We start from the raw sequence: 25,147 nt of genomic DNA, 5'->3' as shown, positions 1-25,147 counted from the left end.
TATATGCCCTTACAAATCTCTTATTTGCTTGTTATTTTTCAAATTAAATTTAAATAATTTTATAAAAAAATAAATAAATAAATTCTTAACTTAACTAACTAATTTGATAGAACAAAGGAAAAAAATATTATTTGTTTTAAGGGAAAAATCATTGCATTTGGCCACCATCTCAAGTATATCAAGCTAATTAATTTAATTAATTTCTCCAAAAATATGGGAGATTTGGTAATGCCATATCTTATGGCTAGGTTCTTTGTGGTCCCTGAAGTAAACTATTATCTTATATACGCTTCCAAATACACCAATAAAACCCAATCCCATACATGCATATAAGAACAGGTAATATCAAACTAATTCTCTACACATAATATTGATTAATTAATTCTTACGAGTTAATGAGAATCTTAAAAAGTATACATACAAACCCTATGTTTCGATAGTGCCTAAAAAGCAGGGGCCAAACCATAAAATTGAGCCATGGGGGTTCAAAATGCAATTTTTCTCTAACAAATATTGTGGATTCACTCCCCGGCGAATTCTCCGGTCTCTTCCCTCCTCTTCCATCTTTTTTTTTTTACCGCTTATTGGTCGAATGGGAGGTTGCTTCTCGTGGATCCGATTGAAAGCGCGCGAGGATCGGAATCCCTCCTACGGTTACGCTAATCCCCCAATTCCTACATTTCCGGATCAAATAATCTCCTATAACGGCGGGGACGGCGTGGGGTTACCGGAGGCGAGGTCGGAGATGGCGGGGCTGCCTTACGCCCACGTGGACGTGGCGTTGCGTGCCGTCGCCGGCAAAGCTGAGGGGTTCGGCCGACACGCTATTGGTGGGCTCCACGGATCCGTGTATCACGTTACTACACTCGCGGGTAATGGATTCTTCCAATCGATCGGGTTAGGGGTAGGATTTGCTGTGGTCTGAATCTTTCGCTGTATTGGATCTCAAAGTTTTTAGTGTTGATTGGATTTGCTTCATTCTTTTGGAAAGAGTGGATGGGGAAAGGAATATTAGAAGCTGTTGGAATGGCTCAAATTTAGCAGTTTTTTTTTTCGTTATAAAAAAGGATTCTTTTATGAGATCTGCCCTAATCTTTTTAATCCAAATGAAAGAGACTGAATGGACTTATACTGATTGAGGACATTTACCTAAGAAAATGTACTATTGGGCTCTTTGTTCATAGTGATGTTCTCTTATAGTTCAATATAGCTTTTATCAAGGGATTCATGCCTTCATGATGTATTAGTTTATTGCAATATGATTTCTTACATTTATGTCTAATTTAGTTCTGCCTTCATTCAGTGTACTAATTAAGCCATCAAATTCAACTTCTCATAGAGAATTATGGTGGTCTTGCTTGAGATATAATATACTGATAGAACTTAATGGCAAACTTTTGTGTATCATGGATTATACCATCCACAGTTTTGTCATCATTTGCTCATTCTAGATAGCAAAGAAAAAGTAAAATATTACTATGATAACTTCAATAGCCGAAATAACTCATAGATGTTAGTGATCTCTGTTGTAAATATTCACTAATGGTATGAGGCTATGAGCTATAACACAGCACTACAGAAGAAGTTTGTGAAATGTTCTTATACATATATACACAATTATTCTAATAATTTCCATAGCAGGGTAAAGCTGAGTTAGCTGGCTTGTCAATTTGTTTCTTCCCCTTTTCCTGACTTTTGTCACCTCTTTTGCTCTGCTTTAATAAATAAACTGATTTATTTCTAAATAGATGATGGATGTGGCTCACTCCGTGAGGGATGTCGCAAAAAGGAACCGCTTTGGATTGTCTTTGAAGTTTCAGGAACTATCCATCTCTCATCATACTTGAGGGTATCATCGTATAAGACTATAGATGGTCGGGGACAGAGAATTAAATTGACAGGTAAAGGTTTACAATTGAGAGAGTGTGAACATATCATTATATGCAACTTGGAATTTGAAGGTGGTAGAGGACACGATGTCGATGGTATTCAAATAAAGCCCAAGTCTAGGCATATATGGATAGACCGTTGCAGTCTGCGTGATTATGATGATGGACTAATTGATATCACCCGAGAAAGTACTGATATCACTGTCTCAAGGTAAGGATCCTAATTGGAGATCAATTTCTATATTATATGCTTGTGTGTGTGTGTGTTAATGATTGGGGAAGTACAACACAAAGGTCAGGTTTATTTGTTGCCCTAGTTTGATTAATATTTAGTAAGAATCATCCATGTTCTGTTGAACGGAATTTTGTATAACCCATAATGGATAGAAAAATTAAGAAGTATTATCTAATATTTAGGCTTTTATAGGTGATATAGCACACACTTGTAAATTGGCTAGGTTAAAATCACTTCAATGTTTAGGCCTTTTGCCATTCCTTTTATGTTCATCCCCTGACACTTTTGATAGAAGCTATAGATTTTTCACTACATAGCATTTCCTGGATTAACCTCATCGTGCTAACTTCATCCAGTAAACAACTTGAATGTGGTTATCAACACAATTACTTCATGGACAGAACTTTAAGGCGATTGTTATCTAACTTCACCTAGTATATAATGTTTTTTTTTCTCATGCTTGAGCATTTTTCCGATATGTCTAGATTAGTCATGGAGTAATATTCAGTCACAATTTTTTTCTTGGACAGGTGTCACTTCTTAATGCATGACAAAACAATGCTTATTGGAGCAGATAGCAGCCACATTGGTGATAGATGTATAAGGGTGACTATTCATCACTGTTTTTTCGACGGAACACGACAGCGTCATCCTCGGCTTCGATTTGGCAAAGTTCACCTCTACAATAATTACACAAGAAATTGGGGCATATATGCTGTTTGTGCCAGTGTGGAAGCACAGGTTCTTTTTAACTTAAAGAAGATACAAATCTCTTTGTTATAAAATCTTAAAGAAGTTCTGAAATTGTATTGTGTGTATTCTGTTTCAGATTCTCTCTCAATGCAATATATATGAAGCAGGGCAGAAAAAGGCGGTATTCAAATACATGCCCGAGAAGGTACTTGTTAGATTAACTCACGATTTGTGTTATACAAGTCAGATATGATCCTTAATTAAAAAATTGAGCATTACGACACCCATATAGTAGAAACTAAGAATTACTTGATGCAATTGCGGTGATGTTGGAGCAGGCAGCAGATAGAGAAGAGGTAACAGCAGGATGGATAAGGTCCGAAGGCGACTTGTTCCTGAATGGTGCCCAGCCATGTTTAACAGATGGTGGTGGTGTCGACCGCGTCTTCAAGGCCGAAGAGCACTACCAAGGATGGACAATCGAACCCGCATCAGCAGCGCTCAAAGAAGTTATTCAGCTCTCTGCAGGATGGCAGCCCTTGTCGCGGCCACCTGATTGTTGAATATTCAGGAAGATATTTTTGTAGACATAAGCTAAGTTTAGTCCATGCAGTTTCATATGACCCTCAACTTCTAGGCATTCCTACTATCCATTTGAGTGCTTGCGCCTCTTCCCTTGTGAAATAAATACATTGGAAAGCTACATTTGTTCCAGGCTTTGTTGTTGTCTGCATTTTTTTTCTTCTTCTATGTTTATTTTATGATTAATAAAATCTATTATACACTATACTCTTATTAGTGGAAGTGTCTGTATACAATAAACTCCATATAATGCTGTTTGACGTAGTCTTCTAAATTTTATGAGAAAAACTCTATATAATGCTCTCTACTTGTGGGACATTTGTTAGCATTCTAAGTTACCTCTTAAAGGCAAACTTTAAACAGCTTTTATTGCAAAATTAAAATCATGCAGTTTATCCATTAAATCGCCAGAGAAAAAGAGATCGAAATTTTCTTTTCTCTTTTTATGTTGATCTGCTGGGTCAAGCCATGTAAAGCCCAATATTAAATGTCACCACAAAAATAAGGACAAGGTCCAAGCCCATGAATGGAGTTATCACTATATTTTTCAATATTCTTTATATATTTATTATAATGAATCGTTTTTTGTATAAGAGTTTGAGACTATATTGTTATTGTTTTAAAACTATGTTGTATGTATTTGTATTAAGATAAATTATTAGAATTGTTATTTTTATGTTGTATAGAGCCTATTTTGTTTTGTATATTATACTGTTTATATATATTAAATTATTAATTATTAATTTTTATATAAAATTAAATATTATTGTACTATTTATATCGTTACCGTTACCGTATCGTATTATCCGTTTAATAGTCATATCAGGGATATGAAATAAAAGATATTTTTGATTTCACTCCTATTATTATGTGTTTATTCTATTTTTACACCCTTTTTCCATCATTTTTAATTTGACCCTTGATATTTCCATTAAAACATGGGATTTGGGGTGGTTTTTGTATATAAAAAAACCGACGAGAATCATACGGGTGATTTATAGGGTGTTTTGTGGTATTCTACTGACAAATGCAGGGGGCGAGTTAAAAATAATTGAAGGATAGGGTGTAAAGCTAAATAAATACATAATATAGGGCGTGGAATGCAAAACTCCCAGAAGAACTTATTAGGGTTTCGGGAGAGAAGCTAGGGTTTATAAAGGTCACCCGCCTTGTTTCCTCTTCTTTCCCTTCCCCAAATCGCCGACTCGGTCTTCTGCTCAATTTTCGCTCGCTAGAATCGCATTCCAATGGGTAAAGAGCAAATCTAATCTCCTTATCTCTCTTTATCTATCTTCTCACCTCATCTTTCTTCCTTCCTGCAATGGCAGCAAGGATCAAGGTCCACGAACTCCGAGGGAAGACGAAAGCGGATCTGCTTACGCAGCTGAAAGATCTGAAGGCGGAGCTCTCGCTCCTCCGCGTCGCTAAGGTCACCGGCGGTGCCCCTAACAAGCTCTCCAAGATGTGAGTGAATCTCTGCATGGGCATCTGATATAGATCTCAGTGTATCTACTAATGAGGTTGTTTTTGTTGTTGTTGGATCGGGAGTGTAGCAAGGTGGTGAGGCTATCGATCGCTAGGGTTTTGACGGTGATATCGCAGAAGCAGAAGGCGGCGCTGAGGGAGGCGTACAAGAATAAGAGATTCCAGCCCCTCGATCTCAGGCCCAAGAAGACTCGTGCCATCCGCCGCCGCCTCACCAAGCATCAGGTCTGACCTTTTCTGTGATCACTCTCTACTCTTGTATGATTTGTTCGTTTAAAAATCTAATGTTTCTTTTATTACGTCTATACGACTGTAGCTAGCAATCTATTGTTTGGCCAGTTTATTTGTTTTTTTTATGTGTGTTGTTCATAGTCTAAGCTGGTTCATTTATGATACCAAATAGCTTCAGAAGGTAGAAATTTCTTCATTTACTTGGCTCTGAATTGGGAATGTCATATGGATATGATCAACTATGCTAGATACTTGAAAAGGAATGTGTTAAGGAACAATAAGTAACAGAAACTAAATACTAGCAAACAAAGGATTATTGGTTGATACACTACATCTTAGCTGGGTGTTTTCTGGAACTTGTTTATGGCCTGTCTTTCCATCTGGGCTCAATTTGAGTGTTTAGAAATTCATGTTGCTACCATCTAGTTAAATATTTTTAATGTGGAAGAAGAAAATCCATATATTTAGGGGGAGGAAATTTGTCTGGAAAGGATTGGTGTACATTGATGATTATTTTTAATTCAATGATTCATTTGTACTTCTGGAGAAAATCAAAGTAATAAGTTGGGTGATTCATCTGAAAATGTTGGTCTGTTGCTCGGAGAGGATTTGTAGAATTTACCTATCTTATGAGTCAGTGATACTTATTATGGTGCTTTTCAATTCATTTACCTTTCTTGTTGGAATATAATTGATTTCATCATTTGCCTTATGATTTTTAAATGCTTTTATATTCATGACCAAAACGCATTGTTTAAGAGATGGAAAAGGATCTCAGGACAAAAATGAGTTTATGCTTGATAGAAGTAATCGATTATAGATGCTGCTCAACTTTTATTGGAAATCAATATGTTCTCCTTTTGACAATGGATAATTTCTCTAGTTTCAACTTTCATATATATTAAATATCCCAATAGATAATCTTCACAAGCAGTCACGTAGACCATGGCAGCATTTCACAGAAACCGGTAATTCTTGTAAGAAGGTTGATTCATGCTGTAGTGCCATTATTTAGAGTGTAGAAATGTTTTCTTTTATCTGTTGCTCTGTGCCCTAGTGCTTCACAATGTTGAGATATCATTGTGCCACACTTATTTAATTATGCTTGATTGTAATCTGTATTTGGTTATTTAATTTTAGACACGACCTAATTGTTTTGTCTTTATGAATCAGGAATCTTTGAAGACTGAACGAGAGAAGAAGAGGGAGAAGTACTTTCCCATGAGGAAATATGCAATTAAAGCATAGAGTAGGGAGTATGAGGGTCTCGCGTAGCCGTTTGTCTAAGTTAACATTTTCCAATGTGTTGGTTTGTCCACCAGTAGTGGTGATTATGATACGATGACATGAATTTTGTTTTGGTAGATGTGCTAAAATTCTTATTAAAGTATTGCATTTTTACTGCTAAGATATCCATTTAATTTAACTTTGGATGTGTGATTAGATCATGTCACCTGTGTTTGGTGTAAAAGGATGGTATAGCGAGTTGAGCAATCTTTAGCATCTTTGGGTCACATTTTTCATATGGATGTATTGGATTCATAATCGCTGTGTCAATAGGTATTTGCTGAATTGCGGAACAATATTTGGGAGGGTTGAGAGTAAATCATATCCACTAGGTCACATTATGGATTACTCTATCTCTTATCCATCTTAACTACTTTATGTTTACCAATAAAATTTAATTATTATTTTACCTTTAAATAGATATTAATTTACTCTTCTTCTTATCCGTTTATTATAATTAGCATTTCAGTTATTGGACATCTAAATTTACTGTTCGCATAAAGATAATAATAACCGTTTGAACCATTCAAGATTCAATTCTATTTATTGATGGTTCAACTTCAGTTGCACAATCCGTTGTAGTCTAGTTGGTTAGGATATTCGGCTCTCACCCGAAAGACCCGGGTTCGAGTCCCGGCAACGGAATTTTTTTTCCCCGTTCCCAGAAAGGGCAAAGAGTTAAAAAAATAAAAAGAGAAAATCAATTGAAGCGCAGACGACCACAGTGGGAGTCGAACCCACGACCTTCTGATCCGAAGTCAGACGCGCTAATCCACTGCGCTATGCGGTCAGTTCATGATTTACAAGATCTGCACAAAAGAGAGAGACACACACAGAATTTTCTAACCCGATAACCCCCATTTAAATTGCACTAATTATTTAGAGTTACATTACAAAGATACCTCACCAATTGGTTGCCAAATAGAATGACTGCCTGAACTTTTCTCGTTCTTAATGACTACATTGAAGAACAGAAGAGAACAGGGCACTGTTCTTGGCATCCCTGGTTTATACACTCTCATTTCAGTATGTAAAATTTTGGTTCTTCAAACGGCTGTATCAGTTTAGTAGCAGCAAATGTTTTACCATAATATGATGTCTGCAATGAGATCCTCCAGGAGATCATCATGCATCATATTCTCTATCTCCCTTACAAATATATCAATACCACCTTCTTGATCTAACCATCTTGGTTCCAGGACTGCCTCCTGAATGCAGCACAATTCCTCCCGTCGCCTGACCACCTTCTGCCACACCTCTTCTACAAGACCCTTTCGGTCCCATTTGAGCCACCACCTCCAGGACATCCCCATCCATGGCTGCAGATCCATGCAGGAGCTGAGCATATCAGCTAGAGCAGAATTTATGAGATCAAACAACAGCTTCCTTTCTGATCGCGGCCATAGGATCAGCTCACTGTATTTCTTTTCAAGCTTGCTGAAGATTCCTGGGTCGACTGGGCAATCCAGCGAATAGCTTGCATGAAGTAGCGAATGCAGGTCAGTGACATGAACACCACCCAAACAAATAACCATGTCCAGCAGGTAGCAGTAGTCTCTCTCCTTTTCATCTGTGAAAACCTTAGTTATCTTCGCCTCAGGAAGAAGAGAAGGGGTGTCCTCTACACTTTCCTCATCACTCATAGAAAAAAGTTCTGGTTCTTCCACATAGGTATCTGCAGACTCCATCTTGAGAAGTTGAAGTTGCAGTCGAAGCTCTGTAATAATCAAATCAAATTTATGTTACAATTTAGCAAGTCAAATTCATCGTGAAATAGAGAGGTAAACCACATAGTTGGATCACTTGCCTTGAAGATCTGCACTGATTCTCCCAAAGCATCCCGAACTAGAGTTTTCTTCTTCCTCTGGAGGTTCAAGAACAGAGACTGGACTTGGGCGTTCACCTTCGTTGGGGCTTTCAGGGGATGCTGGTTCCATAGCATTACATGAGGATGGAACATAATCAACTTGAGGGTGGTTGGTCGGCCCTTCCTGGAATCACGTACTTCACTCTTAAAGTGGGAACAAAAAGGAATATATTTTACATCAAGAGAGATAACTGGTGCGATTTACAATTACTAGGTAACTCACAAGAGATCACCAAAGTAAATCATTAACATGAAGACATATTTTAGACACATGGAAGCACTTGGCAAACACCAGACCAAGTGCAAAAGGTCTTCAAACTGAGATACCAAACATAAGATGACTATGAAGAGGTAGAAATTTGGCAGCAAGAAAGAAAGTGGATATCATCTAGAAATTATATGATGATATAACAGACACCTTACTGGAATATAGCCTCTAGAATGAAGGTACAACCTGTTCTGCTGTAAGAATAGCCAACTAATTATTACCTTACTGGAATCATGGAAAGTCTGGTATGAAGATAAGATAATATAAGACATTTATTTTGTACACATGCAACCAAAATGCGACTAAGAAGCTGCATCGCATAGCAATACAATAGGGGCAAAAAACATACAACAATTGCAGGCAACAAAGAGCAAGAAGTAAAATATTCCAGAGGAAGAGCTAGAAATAAGGCCAATCATTAATAACTATCTTACCATAAAGCAATATAAATTGCCATTAAATGAAAAGCACCATAAGCTAGGTTTATGCTATAGAATTTGCAAGCTTATATTAACATTAATGCGCACCTCAATGATCAAACCATCAAGATTAGGAACTATGAGAGTTTCCTCTTTCACTAGTATTGTCGATGCCACTTGTTGCTGCTCCTTATTTTCTTGAAGTGTGGAAGTCTGGGTCACATTTTGACAGTCAGAAACCATAGATATGTCAAGAACCTGATAATCTCCACTAAAAGCATCACAAGAGAGTGCAGCATGTGTAGGTTTCTGTTCAGCAAGATTTGTCAAATTACTGATCCTTGATTCTTCCGAGCTGACATGAATCTCCCGTTCAGGTAGCATGTTTTCCTCTTCGCTTGAGAATGTCAAACAAGCCCTGTCACAGTGATATTTTGTACTTCTGATTACTGATCTTCCTTGCCTACTAAAACAATCTTCTGCAGCATTATCAGCACCCATGAACGGTACTACTCTACGCATATGAAGGTCATTAATGTGACGAACTCGCTTTCTGTTGCTTCGTTTTGAACGTCCATTGCTTGTAGATAAAGCTGGAAGAGACCTGCACCTAGTTAGATTTCTCAAGTTCTCATCCTTCCAACCATCCTTACTACTAATACCCAGAGGGCAACCTGACATGCATGGCAGCCTATCATTACTCGGAGTTTCATTTTGACTAATTGCATACAGTGTGGCCCTTGGTGTCTCCCTATCAGATAGGGCAAGCATTTCTCCAAGTGTACTTGAGCCACTAGCAACAGGCCCCGGCTCTTGGAATTGGCGGGTCATCATCCATCTTTCAGACAGACGTTTTCTAGCCTCCCTACTAACCGATGTTTCAGTTGAGGGTCTGAAGGTGCGACTCCAATCATCATATAGGTGGGAACACCTATGCAATGCCTCGGAATTATTGAGCATAGCCATGCACGGCAGCATCCTTTCATTCCCAACATGATTGCTGAGTTCTGATTCAAATGCTCCTATAGGACGACCACTTACAGTTTCTCTCAATTGTTCTCTAATCTCTCTGGAACCCATCGTCCTAGTTTTCAAAACTGCTGCAGTATCAGATGATTTCTGTTGTTCACTTCCTTCTGTGTGCAATCTTGGAATTCCAGAATCTGGAGAGTCTGTGGACTTTCTGTAGCCACAATAGAAGATATCATTTGCTGATGAAACGGCCCCTTTCATGTGTTGACCTTTCTCAGGGCTTGGTTTCAAGACAACGATCCTAGTAGGATGAGCATGGGCCTCGGTTCTTCTTTCATAGCTCAACTTTGACAACTTGTGTTTCAGAAAATCACAGTGTTCAAAAGAATGGCCAGTAATGCTAGTTGTAGGCTTCTTTGGAGAGCTTCTAACTTCCTTTGACTTGTGAGTAAACAATTCAGAATCCTTTTCTCGTCTAGAAAAGATTTTTGTGTTTCCTTTAGATGGTTTCAAAATTGTAATCTGGCTTGGATGGAGAGAGGGTGGAGAAGAACTTAGCTCATGGAGGTGCTTTGTGAATAAAGAGTTGGGTTCTTGGAGAAATTCCAAGAAAAGATCCTTATTAGTTTCTAAAGCTCCAAATGCACCGTTGAGTTCTTTAGAGCTCTGAAGCAGTTCATCTGACAAGAGCCGCTTCGCATCTCTAAATTTCTGCCTTATGTAGTCCATGTCTGTCTCACTATATTTAGAGCTTACTTTCCCTTTTTTAACTTTCAAAGTTTTGTGTTTCTTCACTTTTGATGTCTCCATAACTTCAAAAACATCTTTCAACTCCGGGAGCTCATCAATGCTTCTCCTACGTGAAAGACCTTCATGTAATATTTGCTTCTCTAGAGAACATACTGAAGCTGATGCTTGCAGAGAATTTTCCATTTTCTTCTGTTGGGCGCAAACTCCCCGAGGAGGGAGGGAATCAAGACCCATAAGTCTTGCAACAACACTTGGTGATGGGTACCTAATTTGCATCTTTTTAGAGACCTCTTCATCTATCAGCATTTTCATTGGTATCCCGCTGGCTTTCTTAGATGAATTACGCCTGAACTCAAGGGCAAACTGAGATCATGAAAGCATGTAAAAGCATCAGTACAAGCTCTCTACAGAATATCATTAACTTAAAACACACACAAAAAAAAACCATTTTGTTACAATGCCCAGGAATGATGGGAAGGAAACGGACGAACAAATATGACATTATCACTGATACAAGCATTACATATATTCAACAATGCCTGTGAAAGTCATGTAGAAAGAACAAGCTACTTCTGTGACATGATGTGCACCAGGGAGATTAACCTCTGATGTTACATCTAGGTATTCTGTTGTTGGTTGTAAGTAAACTATACAGAGCATTCAGATAATACTACAGGCTTTCCTCCACACAAAAAAAAAAGGTGAAATTTCTGACATCAATATCATGCCACTTAAACCTGAAGAGCATATGTTCAGTGCACTTACCGAGTTTTCTTCTGCAGAAGAACCACAGCAATGAGAAGAATCCAAAGGCATGTCCCAAGAACTTATTTGATTCCTAAAGGGAGAGGTCTCTGCAATAGGAGTCTTCTTGCAATGAGATCACAGTCTATTAATTCTTGCAGTAAAAGAAATTGTAAAAATGTGTGCACTCATATGCTTCTTAACGTGAGTTCGCATTAATCATGCTCAAGATTTTCTATGCCAAATGAACACAACAAACATTTTTAAGGCCAGAATGGTTTGTCCATTCAGGGCAAACACATTAAGAAAAACAGAATGAGTTGAGAGGTGAGAAAAAGATGAATGACTGTTCGAATCCAACCAAAAGTTAACTTAAGTTGGATTTAATGATACAGAATGTATCTGACTGGCCCCACAGGGCCACAAGAGTACAGTAAAACCATCACGCATATTCCAGATGGGACAAATAACATGGAATTAGATATATCATAAACGACAACTGCAAGCATCACAATATGCCCTTAAATGAAATATGCCAAGAAACAGAAAGGATCATGATATCATTAAGACAGATATTGTGAAAACTGATCCAAGATGCCATACTTGGGGGTAACCCAAGACCTTTAATGTGATATGAACTTCTCTTTATTTTTAGACAACGACAATACGGCATTCTTATTTGTCAAGGGTGAATGTAAAACTCCAACTATGACCAAGACAGACCCATAGAATATGGCCAAATCTCAAAGCATTATTTATTGACCAAAGAAAAGAAAAAACCTAAACTAGAGAAATACGTCTCCAAAAATAAATATAAGAGTCATAATCAAAGACAAGTTGACTAACAGTAACTACTACAAAAGAACAAATTCCAAGTGATTGCGCTACTTCTTACCCCACTCAGGAAAAACAAGCTCGATAGAAGACAAAACCCAAATAAATCCCCATTATGAAACTATGCAATGCTTAGAATCAATAAAATAAAAGCATCTTGATAACACATATTTCACTCGTAGAACCACATTATGCATAATCTTAAACTCCAAAAACAAAAAGACTACGGGTAGAACGAACCAAGTTAACAGCGGTAGCAATAGGCCTCAAATAACCAAGATTGAAACATAAAACTGCCAAAGGAAAGGAAAGCCCGAAAAGATCACTTCACCAAACTTGAAAAAGAAGAACTTTGTGAAGTCGCTTTTCAACTGAAAGCAAATGGGAGAGCAAAAGAAGAGTACCGAATCATATCAAACAGGGGGAAAAAGATAAAAAAGCAATTCAGCACATAGGAATGCATATACCACATAACTACAAGAATACTTAATCTTGATCCGAATTAAGATAATAAAACCCATAGAGCATCTTACGAGTACTCAAGGGTTTTTTTGTTCTTTTCTTTTTGACTACTACATAATTAACTTAGTATCGGACAAAGTAAACCAACTCACAGATAAACCCAGCGAAGAATCCTCTCATCGTTCGAGACAATAAGCAAAACAAATCTAAACACATCTGCGAAAGAATCGGGTGCTCGTAGCTTCTACTCCAAAATAAAAAAAATAGAACCTCGATACCGCCAAGCCAAATTACAAACAGAACCCTAGAAAAAGTAATAAACTCGCAGGCAAACCACCTTCGCCGCGATGTAGCTCCATTTGATCGGCATCCGAACCCATCGTCCTCCGCCCGACCCTGCGTCGGGATCCGGTCCCCTGGTGCATTTCTCGCATCCGAGAACCCCCAAGGTCTTGATTCAAGCTCGTTCGAGCAGAAGAGGGAACCGAAGAGATCGGAGAAGGAAATCCTCGGGATCGAGCTCGTCCGAGCTCTCGCGAAGACAAGCGTAGATCGCGATGGCGAAGAGGTGGAGGAGAAGAGTGTGGAAGTTGGTAGGGGCAGCGTAAGTGCGAGGGAAGAGTGGAGAGATGCGTATTAATTATTTTAGGGGGAAATAAATAGCGCTCCCTCTCTCTCTCTCTTATTTATTTATTTATTTATTAATTTTCTATTAAATTCGTTTTGTTTTAGAAAAGTATTTAAAATAAATATTTAGTAAAAAAGGGGGGGTTGGGGGGTTGCGACTCGCGAGTCTTCCGACACACGTTTGGGGAATGGGCGGGAAGGACGGGACGTGAAAGAGACAGTAAGAGGAATCGATCGTATGCACACGGCATTGCTGGAATTTTGCTCAACGAATAACCCTGCTTCTAAGATCGGCGACACGATTGCGTCGAAAGTCCTGCAGCCGGGGATACATAGGATCCCGGCAGCGCGCGTGTAGGAAAAATGAGGGCAATTGGGTAATTCGATCAAAGACGATAGGACAGGAAAGGAAAGGGGATTGTGTCACGGACGAGGAAGGCCGCAAGTTGCTAAAGAAGGAAGAGAAAAAGGCAACGGCCAACCTGTGGTTTGTTGCGGATGCACGCGCGACGATCTGACATACACACATACATACATGCATGCATGCATCCATCCATACCTATATGCATGTGGATAGGAATGGATGCGCTTCGCATTCATGGAGGTGATCGAGAGTTATATAGGTACTACTGGTAGTTGAATCCATGCTCCATTCTAATACCTCATTTTTCCGATGAGATATTATTGATCGATTCAACTAACTAAATGGTTGTCTTAATTTTTTTTCATTGTCACGTATAAACCGCTGTTTAGGTCAACGGGTTCATATAAGAAGATGATACTGCTGATAAATTTAATATCTTATTAATAACTACAGTTTGGTGAAAAATGTTTGGCAATGACTTTACTGGGTGAGAGAATCTTGCGTGAGATATAATTTAGACAAGAGGACAAATTCATCACTCAACTAGGAATCTAACTTTGTTTGGTAAAACATTTCTTTTGGTAGGTAAAGTCGGACTTGTGCTGGACTTAACTTTTGGTTTGTTCTTACCACCCAGAGTAGATTAATCCTTTTTTTGTCAACTCCTAATCACCTCTATTTACCATCTACTAAGCTTATTCAAATGACAAAGGACTAGATTGAGAGAGAGAGAGAGAGTAGGCTAGATATTAAATTAATAAAAATAGCCGCCTATACTTGGAAGCTAAGCCACTGAGATGAAGAAACTTTTTCTAATTTGCAATATGAATAGTAACTCTTGAATTAGAAGAAAGGAAAAAAAGAGAAGAAGCTATATATATATATATATATATATCTAGGAAATGGGAAAAGTTTTATACCTAAGCAAACATGCCATGGTTAATGTGAATGGTCCCAGTCCTCGAGAAGGGACAAAGCGACATGAGACGAGGGGAAACCCCAGCAACACGGTACGTTGTCCCTATATACTCCTCGAAATTAACCCAACTTTATGATACGGTATCCGAGGTCCACGTCTTTTTGGCCCTTCCTCGTTTGTTACATTATATATATATATATATATATATATACAATGAGTTGATTAAGTTTTGTTTGATAAATAACTGATATATTAATAAGATATACTTTTATAAGAAATTTAGAGAAGGCACATGGAAATAGGTGAGTTGTTGGTGGACTATAAAATGGCCCATTTAAGGGTGACAGATTGGCCATCGTTTAGTTAACTGGAGATGCTAATTAATAAATCCTAATGGTTCGGTCGTGTGATGGAATAGAAGGAAGAATCAATCAAGACAAGGCAACACGCTGATTTTGCGACTAATTAGAACATAGGATTAGGTGAAATTTGCGGATTAGTAGGGTGGAGAAAGAAGTAGTCTTTCCTCATAAAATGGTGGGTTGGGGTGGGGGGGGTATGAGTTTGACCCCCCCCACCCCCCACCCCCCACCGTAGGGCACATGACCTACTTACTACGAGACAAGAGTACTTATGGTAGAGTACATTTTGTACCGTTGGTCTTTCGGATAGGGAGAGATATTTTATGATTTTATGTCATAAGGTTACCTAGGTATTAATTGAGATGTCATAAAGTTTGACCCTGTGATCCAAAGTTACTGCCAAAAGATTATTCGACTAAAGTAAAGGAGGAAAGGTCAAAATTGGACATTGGAACAAATATGGGTCAAATAGGTAGGAGAGCACAGAAGAGAGAAATAAGATAAGAGGTAAAAGAATTTCGCTCATTTGGATGGAAATTTAAACACATGAGGAAGGGAGAGAAACAAATAAATTTTCTCTCAAATATTTTGAAAGATGAGAAAAAAATATTTTATTTTCCTTCTCTTATCGTCTTTTTTTTTTAATCTTATTTTCTCCATCCGAACATAGAAAACTCTTTTGGCACAAACTGCCTAGAACCTGATTTTAACTGTAAACAATATATTTAGTAGTTAATATGTTCATCTAGATGTTCCTCACAGAAAATATTAGTCTATGTTAATTCCAACTCTGCTCTTTGACAATATTAAAAAGAGAGAATTTTCCATAGCACCACCTTATATGGCAGTTACTAGATAGATTAAAATGCATCAGGAGCTAGGGAGAACAACATATTTAAACAAGATCAGAAGCTTCAAATGGTTGAAGTAATGAAAGAAAAGAGATGGCCTCGTCAAGCAATAAGAAAGAATGAGAAATTAATTGGTATATATGATCAGTAACATAGATCGTCTGGAGACATTCAAGTCAAGCAGAGAAGAGTGTAGGTACAAGCAGAAATCAGAATTTGTTGTTACATGAATGATGTACAATGGTTCACGAATGCTAACAGAAATCAATTCAATTTGATGAACAACGGGAGACTGTTAAAAAAAAATTAAGCACCTGAATCTCCGGTAGTGAATGGGAATCTCTGCAAGCTTGCACACCTGAGCATAAGATCAGGCAAGAAGGTTAATATAAGATGGTTCAACTCATTCAAGTTAGGAAATGATCAGAAACAAGGTTCTGAAAAAGCACAGAAAGTAAAATTATTGCAGAATACTCAAGGCAGTCATTAATGCATCAGAATCACTTTTAGAATTGTGAACGAGTCTTCTAAAGTACAGTATGGCACGTTGGAGGAGACAAATATGCTCATCAGGCTTACATCAACAGCCAAAAGCTCCAACCAATGATAGATCACAGAAGCCGAACACTCAGAAGAGGAAGAAAGTACAACTATATACTGTGAGGATGCTACTGATAACCATAGAAGAGGTAATCCTCAGGTCATTCACATCAAGAAACAGATTAAGTTGAGAATAAAAGAACACTCTCTAAAGATTCTAGTAAGCATTTGGAGTTCAACATGAGTTTCTTTCAAAGCAGCATTAAGGTTTGTTAACTGTTGATCTGTATGAATTGCCACTGGAAGATTAAAGACCAAAATTTCCTGTCACAATAGCATGGTTTTTCTTCCTCTTTATTTGAAATTTTAATTTGTTGACTACCGATGAATCTGATAGAGATTCTGTGGCACCTACAGTCCACCTACAAAAACCATGTGAGTGGGAAAAAAAATGGAAGAAAAAGGAACAGCAGAAGGCCCTAATATGGAGTAGCATACTTGAGCATGTGGGACATGCCCAGTGATAATCGCTTGTAAGGGCAGCAAGATTCTACAAGATTTCACCACTGGATTCAGCCAAAGATGAATAGAAATGGTCTTTGCCTGGCAACAACAACATCTGAGTATCTGACAACTGCACTTGCTGAATCTCCAGAGGACAACATAGGGAGTTTGGAATTGTTCAACATGTACTGTGAACAAAGCTAGGGAATTTGCAAGTACGATGAGGCTTTATTTGATTTGAGACTAAGCTCCGAACTCGATTAGTTAAATTTATTTTTTAGTCTTGATTTTTTTTTAAAGTAAATTTAATTAGATGTGAAAAAGATAAAAAGATATTTAGTTACTGAACCAATTTATGAGTTTCTAAACTAGTTAAAGAGGAGTTCCTAAACTCAAAAGAAGCAAGACTTAACATTTTAAACTTTTAACACAGAAAACCAGCCCAAATATTAATTGCAGTCAGGTATGCCAATAGCATTTGGATACAGATATTAATTAGGCAACACAGGCAACAGAATCAAGCACTTGACCTACATCCTAAGTTACAGCACTATCTACTGTGTCATCTGTCCTTATGCATTGACATATTATAGTCTTTAAAAAGAATATTTCTCTGGAAAATATAAGAAATCAAACAGAAGCAGCAAAGTGATCTACTGATGTTTAAGATTAGCAGTATCCACACGCTTAAGAATGTCTGAGGCCCATAAATATGCTCCATCTTAATTCTTAAATATTTGTTGAGAATTTGTTGGTTGTGACATTTATGTAGAATACATATGTTCTAATTCATTTCAATGTTTTATTATGTTTGTTCCTTCATATTTTTAAGTGAAACTTTTTGCTATTGCTAATATATAGTAGAAAGCAGGCAAACTACCAAAACACAAGCTTTAACCAATCTCAAAGGGCTGAACTTTCATGTCAAAAGAACAAGTTGTTAGATCCTTACCTAGCACATTCAGAATGAAAATATGAATCAGAATTAAAAAAGAAAATTATGTCATGGGAATAATGAGTAGGCAGTAAGTACCTCAAGAGTTAAGACAAAATGACCAATCCAAGGTAAATGGATCCACACAGAAAAATAAAAGAGATCATTCCCCTGCAAAAGAGTTTAGCAATAATTACTGAGAAAGGTTACCCAAATATAACAGCTGATAAACAAGTGAGAGTGACTTTAAAGAAGATATCTGACCATATAACGCCCCATCCAACACCGTTACAAGGGCAAGGACATATTTCAGCAAATTTCTCAGCATCACTTGAGTGAACTCTTCGAGATATCAGATCATCATAGATATCTGCAGAATAAGTTAAAGACTGATACTCAGGCTATCTGTCTTCTATATTAGTTATTTAATAGCAATTGAGTAATACATGAAAGATCATCCTTACCGTAAACTGAAAATAAACTGTTCATCACACCTGCAGTTGCAATTACAATTACCATTTTCCAGTTAGTTTCCAAGTCACAAACATTAATTTCCAATGAGCAAGAGAAAACATGGAGCAGTTCGCACCTATGAACAAGATGATGTATCGAAGAACGTGGACCTTCGTAGTTTCTTGCAGTAGCCAAACAATGGCCAGAAATATGATAAAGCCTACACAAACAAACTACAATAAGCTTTTTTCCTGCAAATGCCCGTTTGTGGATTTTGAACAAAGTAAACTGATGATTATACATACCTATACAAAGTCCACGAAGCAACCACTGCACAGCCAATATCATTTTGCAGACAGACAGAAAGAAAATGATAGTTCAATAAATGCAGACGGAAGAATACGTCGATCCTAAGTTAAAAATTTTGAAAAGGCGATACTTACATTTTTAGCAACAAAAAGGACTACAAGCAATGCAAGTATAAAGCAACCAGCTGCAATCCTTGTGGTGAGAAGATTAGTGGAGGAAAGTATAAATACCATTCCCCAAAATGATGATCCTAGATCTGTATGTTAAACAGTAAAAGTATAGATGACAGTTCATTAGAAGAGCCAAGAACCAAGTAAAGTCATGTAAACGATGAGTAACGGATTTAAGAGGTTCCATGGATTAAATTTTGAGAGCTTCAAAGCATAAGGAAATAGAAATGGTACAAAAAGAACAGGTGAAGGAATAAAATGCATTACATCCAGCTGGCAAAATAATCCAGTAGATGCCACCGCGGGTTTGTGTAACACCACCCTCATCGGCATGAACCTGCATACCCTCCACCTGCATAGGATGATAAGGATACTATTCAGTCAAGAGACACATAACAATAGACTTTTCTATTCCTAATCACATAATAATGCATGAAACAAGCTCGAGGGAATTGACTAGAAAATTTTCATGAATGCATTATTCCAAGGGAAGGCATAATCTTATAAAACTCTCTTTAGCTGCTTAACACCACATATTCAATTAGCAAAATCTATAACTTTATTCCATCTTATACATATATACTGCACAAGGGATTCGTAAAGCCTCCAGGTCTTGCATTTTCCACCTCTATATCCCGCTACTCTGCTCAGTGCTTCAAATTCAAGTAATCCACCTCGTTATAAAAGCAAAACTAGTAGAGAAAGCCAACACTGCATCACCTTGGACTCGTCGCCTCATTTCCAAGTACGTATTTCAGAATTAGAAAAGCACAAATTTCTCAAATTTTAAAGATTTTAGAACCACAAGTTCGCTACGAGCATTGCCTAAACACATAAAACGAATCAAGATTCGATCAACGAACACTATTAGGAATAGAGCAAACTTACGTCGCCGCACGTTAGCTTGCAAGCAAGAGCATGGCTCGTCTCGTGCAGGAACACCGTGATGAGCTTGAACGGCGTGAGCAGCACTGTCCTCCACAACTACAATTAATTACAAGTAACAGGACTGCAATTATAAATCCCGATCTAAATCTCGAGGAGGTGCAACCTTGAATTAGGACTCACGGCGAGGATGACGACGGTGAAGACCCCGACCGTAGCGATAAACACCTTCTGGTCATGATCGCAGCAGTTCTTGAGCTCCCAATTCGCCATCTCCCTCCCTCCCTCTCTCTCTCTCTCTCTCTCCCCCCGATTGGCTTCAAATTTTTAGATCTGGCGGCGATTTGGAACTTTTGGGGGAAGGAGAGGCGACCAATCCCGTAACGAAGAGCTCCAAATCTTTTTCAAATGCAAATAACTCACGGAAAATGGAAGAGAAGACTTTTAGTCTTCGACAGAGTTCGCGCATATTTAGCATTCTGGAGACTCGCAAAAGCGCGTCTCGATTGGCCGAGGATTTAATACAGCAGTAGTTGGCTCGACCGTACACACTAGTTTTGGATTTACAAATATCTTTTCAGTGGATACGAATTTAAAAAATGAAATTTGAAATTTGAAATATTATCGCCGAGTATACGACAATGTCTTCGAACGAGTCAACGGTCAGCGTGTTAAGCTGTTTCTGGCTGGCGGCGTCGTCGCTGAATTATATGGATAAAATACATTAAAAAAATGGATTAATATAATACGCTCTGAGACTTTACAATGTAACTTTTGCGTGTTGCTTTGTATCTCTTTTTAGGGAGCAACCAAGATTGGAAGAGTAAATTAAAAGAGTAGTTCACGTCACTAAGATGAATATCTTATCTTTACTAGTCTTCGTCTCTTGGTCCAATTTCAAGACAGTTTCTTTGGGAAGAGCTTAGTGGCGAAGGTTTAACCCTGTCAACATTTATGGCCAAATTCAAACAAAATCAACCAACATAGAGTAGGCCAGGAGTTCCAGAAAGCTACACGATTGATTTCTGAATGATACTGCTGAAATAACCTTTGCAATAAATAACACCTTGGTCCACAAAAGAGCTATTTATTGGTAACGTAACTATACAGATCTCTTTGCATTCACTTTAGATTCTCCAATCATAAAAAGTTTATCATTCCAGAAAGCGAAAAAGTCGAGGCAAAAGCTCCAACCTCCCAGAGGAATTGCCGCGAGCCGCCCATTGTTATCTGTACAGTAGATGGAATCAATTGTCAGATTGCATGATTAATCCATTGTCCAAGGCTGAAGATAAAGTCAATGAAGATTATCAAAGAAGTAAGCAAAAGAAAAATAAGTAAAACTACTGATAAAACTGGTTGAAAAGTATTGAGTTGGCACATGAGGAAGACTAATTCCCACATTCGCACCAGTTCTTATCCCCAATCTACTCAAACAAACAAACAAAAAAGTTACAAGCAGTGGCCAATTAGGACTCCTCATATCCTCTCTAGTTTCACAACCCTTAACAGCATTCAAATTCCACTGGACCAAATGTTATCTAGTACTCATCAGTACAAATTACAAGTAGTGGCCAATTAGAACATCTTGTCAAAAAAAATATTTCAGGATCTAGTATTAGGAGGCTTTTCTGCATTTCAGTCAGCATTCAATCTGTCTATGCCAAAGCCATCTCAGACAATAAGAGAGTCAGTTCCTCAATCTCATAACACTTGCAAAGGGGCCTTAGGCCCTTGTTTGGTTGCTGGTTAAGGGATTCCTTAATCTAAATTAAGGAACACTACTCTAGATTTGTAATCGACCATAAGATTATCCCTCAATCAGATTAGAAACACAGTAGCAGTTGATTTGAATCTTATTATATACATAAATTCAATTACAATTTTATTCTTTATTTGACTAAAATTGTTTCACATGACATGTCAAAAATTCCCTCATCCCTCCTACCACCCATCTATTTCATTCCAAAACTATGATTAAATTTGAGTTAAAATTTTAGTTTGAGCAGGAAAGTAGGCTACACTAGTTTTTCTCTTTATTTAAAATGAGTTTAGGCCCAACGACTTTACTATTTCTACCTTTAATAAGACCAAATGGCAGGATTTATTATTTTGTATCTACAAACTTATAATTTCATACCTTAAAATATGCATTAAATACTTATCAGCAGGCATTATACCTACAACTATGCAATGAGAATAACTAAACTAGATTTTTTCTTAACTGAGAATCAAATGCCACAGAGCAATACATAGATGTGGTCAATTACACTAACACAATTCTGTCAATTATTATTAAGAGTTCAGAAAAGTGTTTTATTGTTGTGGAATAAGAAGCCTTGGTATCTTAATAGACATTCATTTATTCTGAGCTATTAGAGAGAAACCAGTTTTGGGGAACTGTGTTAATATGCACCACACAAATTCAAGAAGTGTGACACTTCTTGACATTACTTAAGAAATGCAACTTGATGTAAATTCAATTTTTTAACTCACCAAACCACCGTTAAACAATCAATTCATCTCCTAATTCTATGTCAAGTTGATCCATATAAAAATAAAAAGTTTTGTATTAACAAAGAAGTGTTACTAATATAGGCTGGCTTGGAGTGTCAAACAGCTCATGGCAGCTCTACAAACCAGGCACCTATTCAAGTTCTTATCTATATTTCACTGATATTCTTTTAACTCCCACATGTAACAAATATAACCAAGTAAAAGATAACTAGAGAGGGTAAGTCCATGAAACATTTACATGATAGTTGATTCATAAAACATTCACTTAGAATTATGGCTGCTACAACCATAGGCTCCATGTTAATTTAAGCAACCATGAATTGGTAAAGAATATTAACACAATTAAGTCCCTACTGCATAAAGCCATAAAGAATTGGCATATGCAAGCCCATTATTGGAAATTACATTGAACAATCAGGCTGCCATATGAACACTTCCATTTCCATGCATTTGAGGTTCTCCACCACTACAAGTACAAAATAAAATGGAATTTATACAACATGGACTTCTGATCTTGCAAGGACAAAGAGTTGTTCATCCTAAGAATTCCATACTGATCATATTACTTCTAAATGATCTAAAGTAAGAAATGTAACTGGAAATTACTCAACGTTTGAAATGTAATGAATAAGAACAGAGATACTACTTACTATAAATTTATAATTGCCCAAACAAAACTCAGCCTACCTGTTGAATTGCCTCCCTTTGCCAAGCCATTCGTCGTTCAATTCTTCAAGGCACCATGCCTTCTGTTTTCCTCGATTTGTCCGAACACCTTCATCGCAATCATGCCATCATCAAAATCCTGTGCATGCGGATGGTCCTTCGGAACAAGCCCTCGGTATTTCTCGAACTGCTTCTCCGCCTCATCCTTCTTCTTCATCAGACTATATATGATCCCCTGACAAAGGTAAGGCCGGAAATCCTTGGGGTCCTCCTTCACCAACTCTGTGTAAATCTTTAGCGACTCCTCGTACCTCCCCTCCACAACCCTAATCTGAGCGACCAACAGCTTAAAATCCCTCAAATCCTCCTTGCGCTTCTCCTTCCTGCACAATTCCATGGCACCCTCGATCCTCTTCGCAATGTGATCCAACTCCGCGGGGCTCTCGGAGGCGGCCATGATGAGGCCGTGATATGCCTCAACGAGTAACGGATCCTTCTCCAGGAGCCGTTCAAACCCTAATTTCGCGGCTTCCTCTTCGCCGTTTTGGATCTGGAGGAGGGATCTGAGTAAAGGTAGCTCCTTTTCGTCGGGCTCGAGCGCGATGAGGCGGTCGACGATGGCGATCGCCTCCGGGAGCATACCGGCCTTGATCCTGGCCTCCATAAGGGTCCGGAGCGACGTGCTGTCATCGATTATCGTTTTGGGATCGAACGAAGAGACGGTGGTGGGAGGAAATGAGACAGCGGCAGTCGCGGGGGATGGGTTGGAGAAGCGGGCGACGAGGAGTGCGGCGGCCGCGGCGGCGGTGATGGCAATGGGTTTGAGGAGGGAGGGGAGAGGGGGTAGGGTTTTGGGGGAGGGTTTAGGAGAGTTATAGGAGGCGCGAAGTCTTGGGGAGAAGGGTTTGAGAGAGATGGAATAGTGGGGTTTGGAGTGGGTGGAGAAGGAGAATAGTGCGGTTGGGTGGAGCGAGGAGAAAGAGGAGGAGTTCATTGGAGTTTCCAGAGGCGGATTTGGAGCTCACGAGAGATTGGTGAAGAAGACGGAGGAGACGGAGCTAATACTGCAATCGTACTGTAGAGCTTATACTACTGTGCATATACGGTAAAGAAAACGCATTTTACGTTTTATCCCTCGTGATTTATCAAAATTACAAATACCTCCTGAAACTTTTATTTATTGGCTCATATAAAGTCAAAATTATCAAAATTTAACACCTTTTGTTATCCATTTCTTGCCTCTGTAATTATATATATATATATATATATATATATATATATATATATAAAAGAGAAAATAAGAGAATAATTCATAATGAACCAAAAATTCATCCCGTTGTTCACCGGAGAGGAAGCTGTACACCTTGGCGGATAACAACAATCCCGCCTATCTTTTATTCCTACCCCTATAAATCCAGAAAACGAGGGGACTAAAACGAAAAATAATACTAATAAAAGCTACTACTATCTAACCAAAATCTAACTATAACTTAAAATTACAGCCCAAACTCGCAGCCAAAGTCTCAGCATTTACACCCACTCCTCTCTCTCTCTGCCTTCCATACGTCTCAAAGAACTCCTTGTTCTCCTTCTCCAACTCCTTCCAGACTACACCAAAAAAACACCATTTGATTAATCTCCGAAGATCAAACTATATATATTTTCTTTTTTGAAAAAAAAAAAAGAGAAAATAAAGGTGAGAGAGAGAGAATCTAAAAGACACCAACCAGTGGAGGTGATGACTGGCTTCACGTTTGCATGCTTCGATAACGCTTCCATGCACTCCTCCATGCCCATCCCAAACAGTAGACACTTCTCAATCAGGTGTTGCACCTGATAAGATCAATTAACCCCATCTTGAGCAAAATAATTAAAACACAGAGGACTAAATTGAAAACCTTTGCGGATCGAGATCTTCTCTATTACCAGGTGGATGTAGGAAGCTGGGGAGTTGTTGTCGCCGACTGCCATTTGGGATTTGGGAAGGTTGTGTGAAGGAGGGGTTGCATATTTATACATCTATAGACTCTAGAGTGGCAATGGAGATAGAGGTCAGGAGATCACGTGGGACGGAGGAGATCATTGGAGGAGGTGATACGAAGGGGTCGGCTATCGAATTTTAAAATTGGATGGACGATCTACGTGTCAAACGTTTAACTTTTATAGGACAGGTACCTCAAGCCTTCACGTGACACCTGGTACCGACAGCGAATCAGGTTGTGCCACGTCGGATCGGACTCCATCCAACGGCGTGATTTCTTCTGTCGAAGTATACAGCTTGGGAGGACCGTCTCTCTCCTCTCCTCTCCTCTCCTCTCCTCCTCTGTC

General features: G+C 38.3%; 6 protein-coding genes and 2 non-coding genes across 9 annotated transcripts; 3 read left to right on the top strand and 5 right to left on the bottom strand.

Moving 5' to 3' along the window:
* The first annotated feature begins 109 nt into the window (after positions 1–109).
* On the top strand, positions 110–3,604 carry LOC140775574 (probable pectate lyase 4). The gene is made up of 5 exons (XM_073118953.1): positions 110–872; positions 1,749–2,100; positions 2,655–2,865; positions 2,954–3,022; positions 3,156–3,604. Exons 1-5 carry the CDS (start codon positions 491–493, stop codon positions 3,378–3,380), a joined length of 1,239 nt encoding a protein of 412 aa, XP_072975054.1. The 5' UTR covers positions 110–490; the 3' UTR covers positions 3,381–3,604.
* A 909-nt stretch (positions 3,605–4,513) lies between these two features.
* On the top strand, positions 4,514–6,525 carry LOC140776029 (large ribosomal subunit protein uL29-like). Its single transcript, XM_073119570.1, has 4 exons — positions 4,514–4,650; positions 4,728–4,863; positions 4,953–5,109; positions 6,289–6,525. The coding sequence occupies exons 1-4, from the start codon at positions 4,647–4,649 to the stop codon at positions 6,361–6,363; spliced, it is 372 nt and encodes a 123-aa protein (XP_072975671.1). The 5' UTR covers positions 4,514–4,646; the 3' UTR covers positions 6,364–6,525.
* Positions 6,526–6,974: 449 nt separating this feature from the next.
* Positions 6,975–7,047, top strand: TRNAE-CUC (transfer RNA glutamic acid (anticodon CUC)). The gene has a single exon. It is a non-coding gene; the product is annotated as a tRNA-Glu (tRNA).
* A 71-nt stretch (positions 7,048–7,118) lies between these two features.
* Positions 7,119–7,192, bottom strand: TRNAR-UCG (transfer RNA arginine (anticodon UCG)). The gene has a single exon. It is a non-coding gene; the product is annotated as a tRNA-Arg (tRNA).
* A 54-nt stretch (positions 7,193–7,246) lies between these two features.
* Positions 7,247–13,348, bottom strand: LOC140776751 (uncharacterized). Its single transcript, XM_073120592.1, has 5 exons — positions 13,056–13,348; positions 11,444–11,532; positions 9,065–11,041; positions 8,210–8,393; positions 7,247–8,119 (listed from the first exon to the last, which is right to left on the bottom strand). The coding sequence occupies exons 1-5, from the start codon at positions 13,150–13,152 to the stop codon at positions 7,485–7,487; spliced, it is 2,982 nt and encodes a 993-aa protein (XP_072976693.1). The 5' UTR covers positions 13,153–13,348; the 3' UTR covers positions 7,247–7,484.
* Positions 13,349–15,951: 2,603 nt separating this feature from the next.
* On the bottom strand, positions 15,952–20,118 carry LOC140775925 (uncharacterized). Its single transcript, XM_073119422.1, has 10 exons — positions 19,820–20,118; positions 19,640–19,735; positions 19,019–19,103; positions 18,716–18,837; positions 18,578–18,602; positions 18,409–18,492; positions 18,284–18,313; positions 18,084–18,189; positions 17,919–17,990; positions 15,952–16,199 (listed from the first exon to the last, which is right to left on the bottom strand). The coding sequence occupies exons 1-9, from the start codon at positions 19,907–19,909 to the stop codon at positions 17,927–17,929; spliced, it is 702 nt and encodes a 233-aa protein (XP_072975523.1). The 5' UTR covers positions 19,910–20,118; the 3' UTR covers positions 15,952–16,199; positions 17,919–17,926.
* Positions 20,119–20,669: 551 nt separating this feature from the next.
* Positions 20,670–23,908, bottom strand: LOC140776800 (protein SLOW GREEN 1, chloroplastic-like). Of its 2 annotated transcripts, none has more exons than XM_073120656.1 (2): positions 22,841–23,906; positions 20,670–20,866 (listed from the first exon to the last, which is right to left on the bottom strand). In XM_073120656.1, the coding sequence occupies exon 1, from the start codon at positions 23,811–23,813 to the stop codon at positions 22,878–22,880; it is 936 nt and encodes a 311-aa protein (XP_072976757.1). In that variant the 5' UTR covers positions 23,814–23,906; the 3' UTR covers positions 20,670–20,866; positions 22,841–22,877. The 2 variants fall into 2 exon arrangements, with proteins under 2 accessions (XP_072976757.1, XP_072976759.1); XM_073120658.1 differs by lacking the exon at positions 20,670–20,866 and adding an exon at positions 22,223–22,619 and having other exon boundaries at positions 22,841–23,908.
* Positions 23,909–24,117: 209 nt separating this feature from the next.
* On the bottom strand, positions 24,118–24,924 carry LOC140776801 (uncharacterized). The gene is made up of 3 exons (XM_073120659.1): positions 24,746–24,924; positions 24,547–24,652; positions 24,118–24,427 (listed from the first exon to the last, which is right to left on the bottom strand). The coding sequence occupies exons 1-3, from the start codon at positions 24,836–24,838 to the stop codon at positions 24,303–24,305; spliced, it is 324 nt and encodes a 107-aa protein (XP_072976760.1). The 5' UTR covers positions 24,839–24,924; the 3' UTR covers positions 24,118–24,302.
* Between the last annotated feature and the right edge of the window lie 223 nt (positions 24,925–25,147).

Source organism: Typha angustifolia, chromosome 14 (assembly GCF_048772165.1).
Source record: "Typha angustifolia cultivar Huaian chromosome 14, ASM4877216v1, whole genome shotgun sequence".
Classification (NCBI taxonomy): Eukaryota; Viridiplantae; Streptophyta; class Magnoliopsida; order Poales; family Typhaceae; genus Typha; species Typha angustifolia.
Note: the sequence above shows the minus strand (reverse complement) of the source record. Positions and strands in the feature narration are given on the sequence as shown.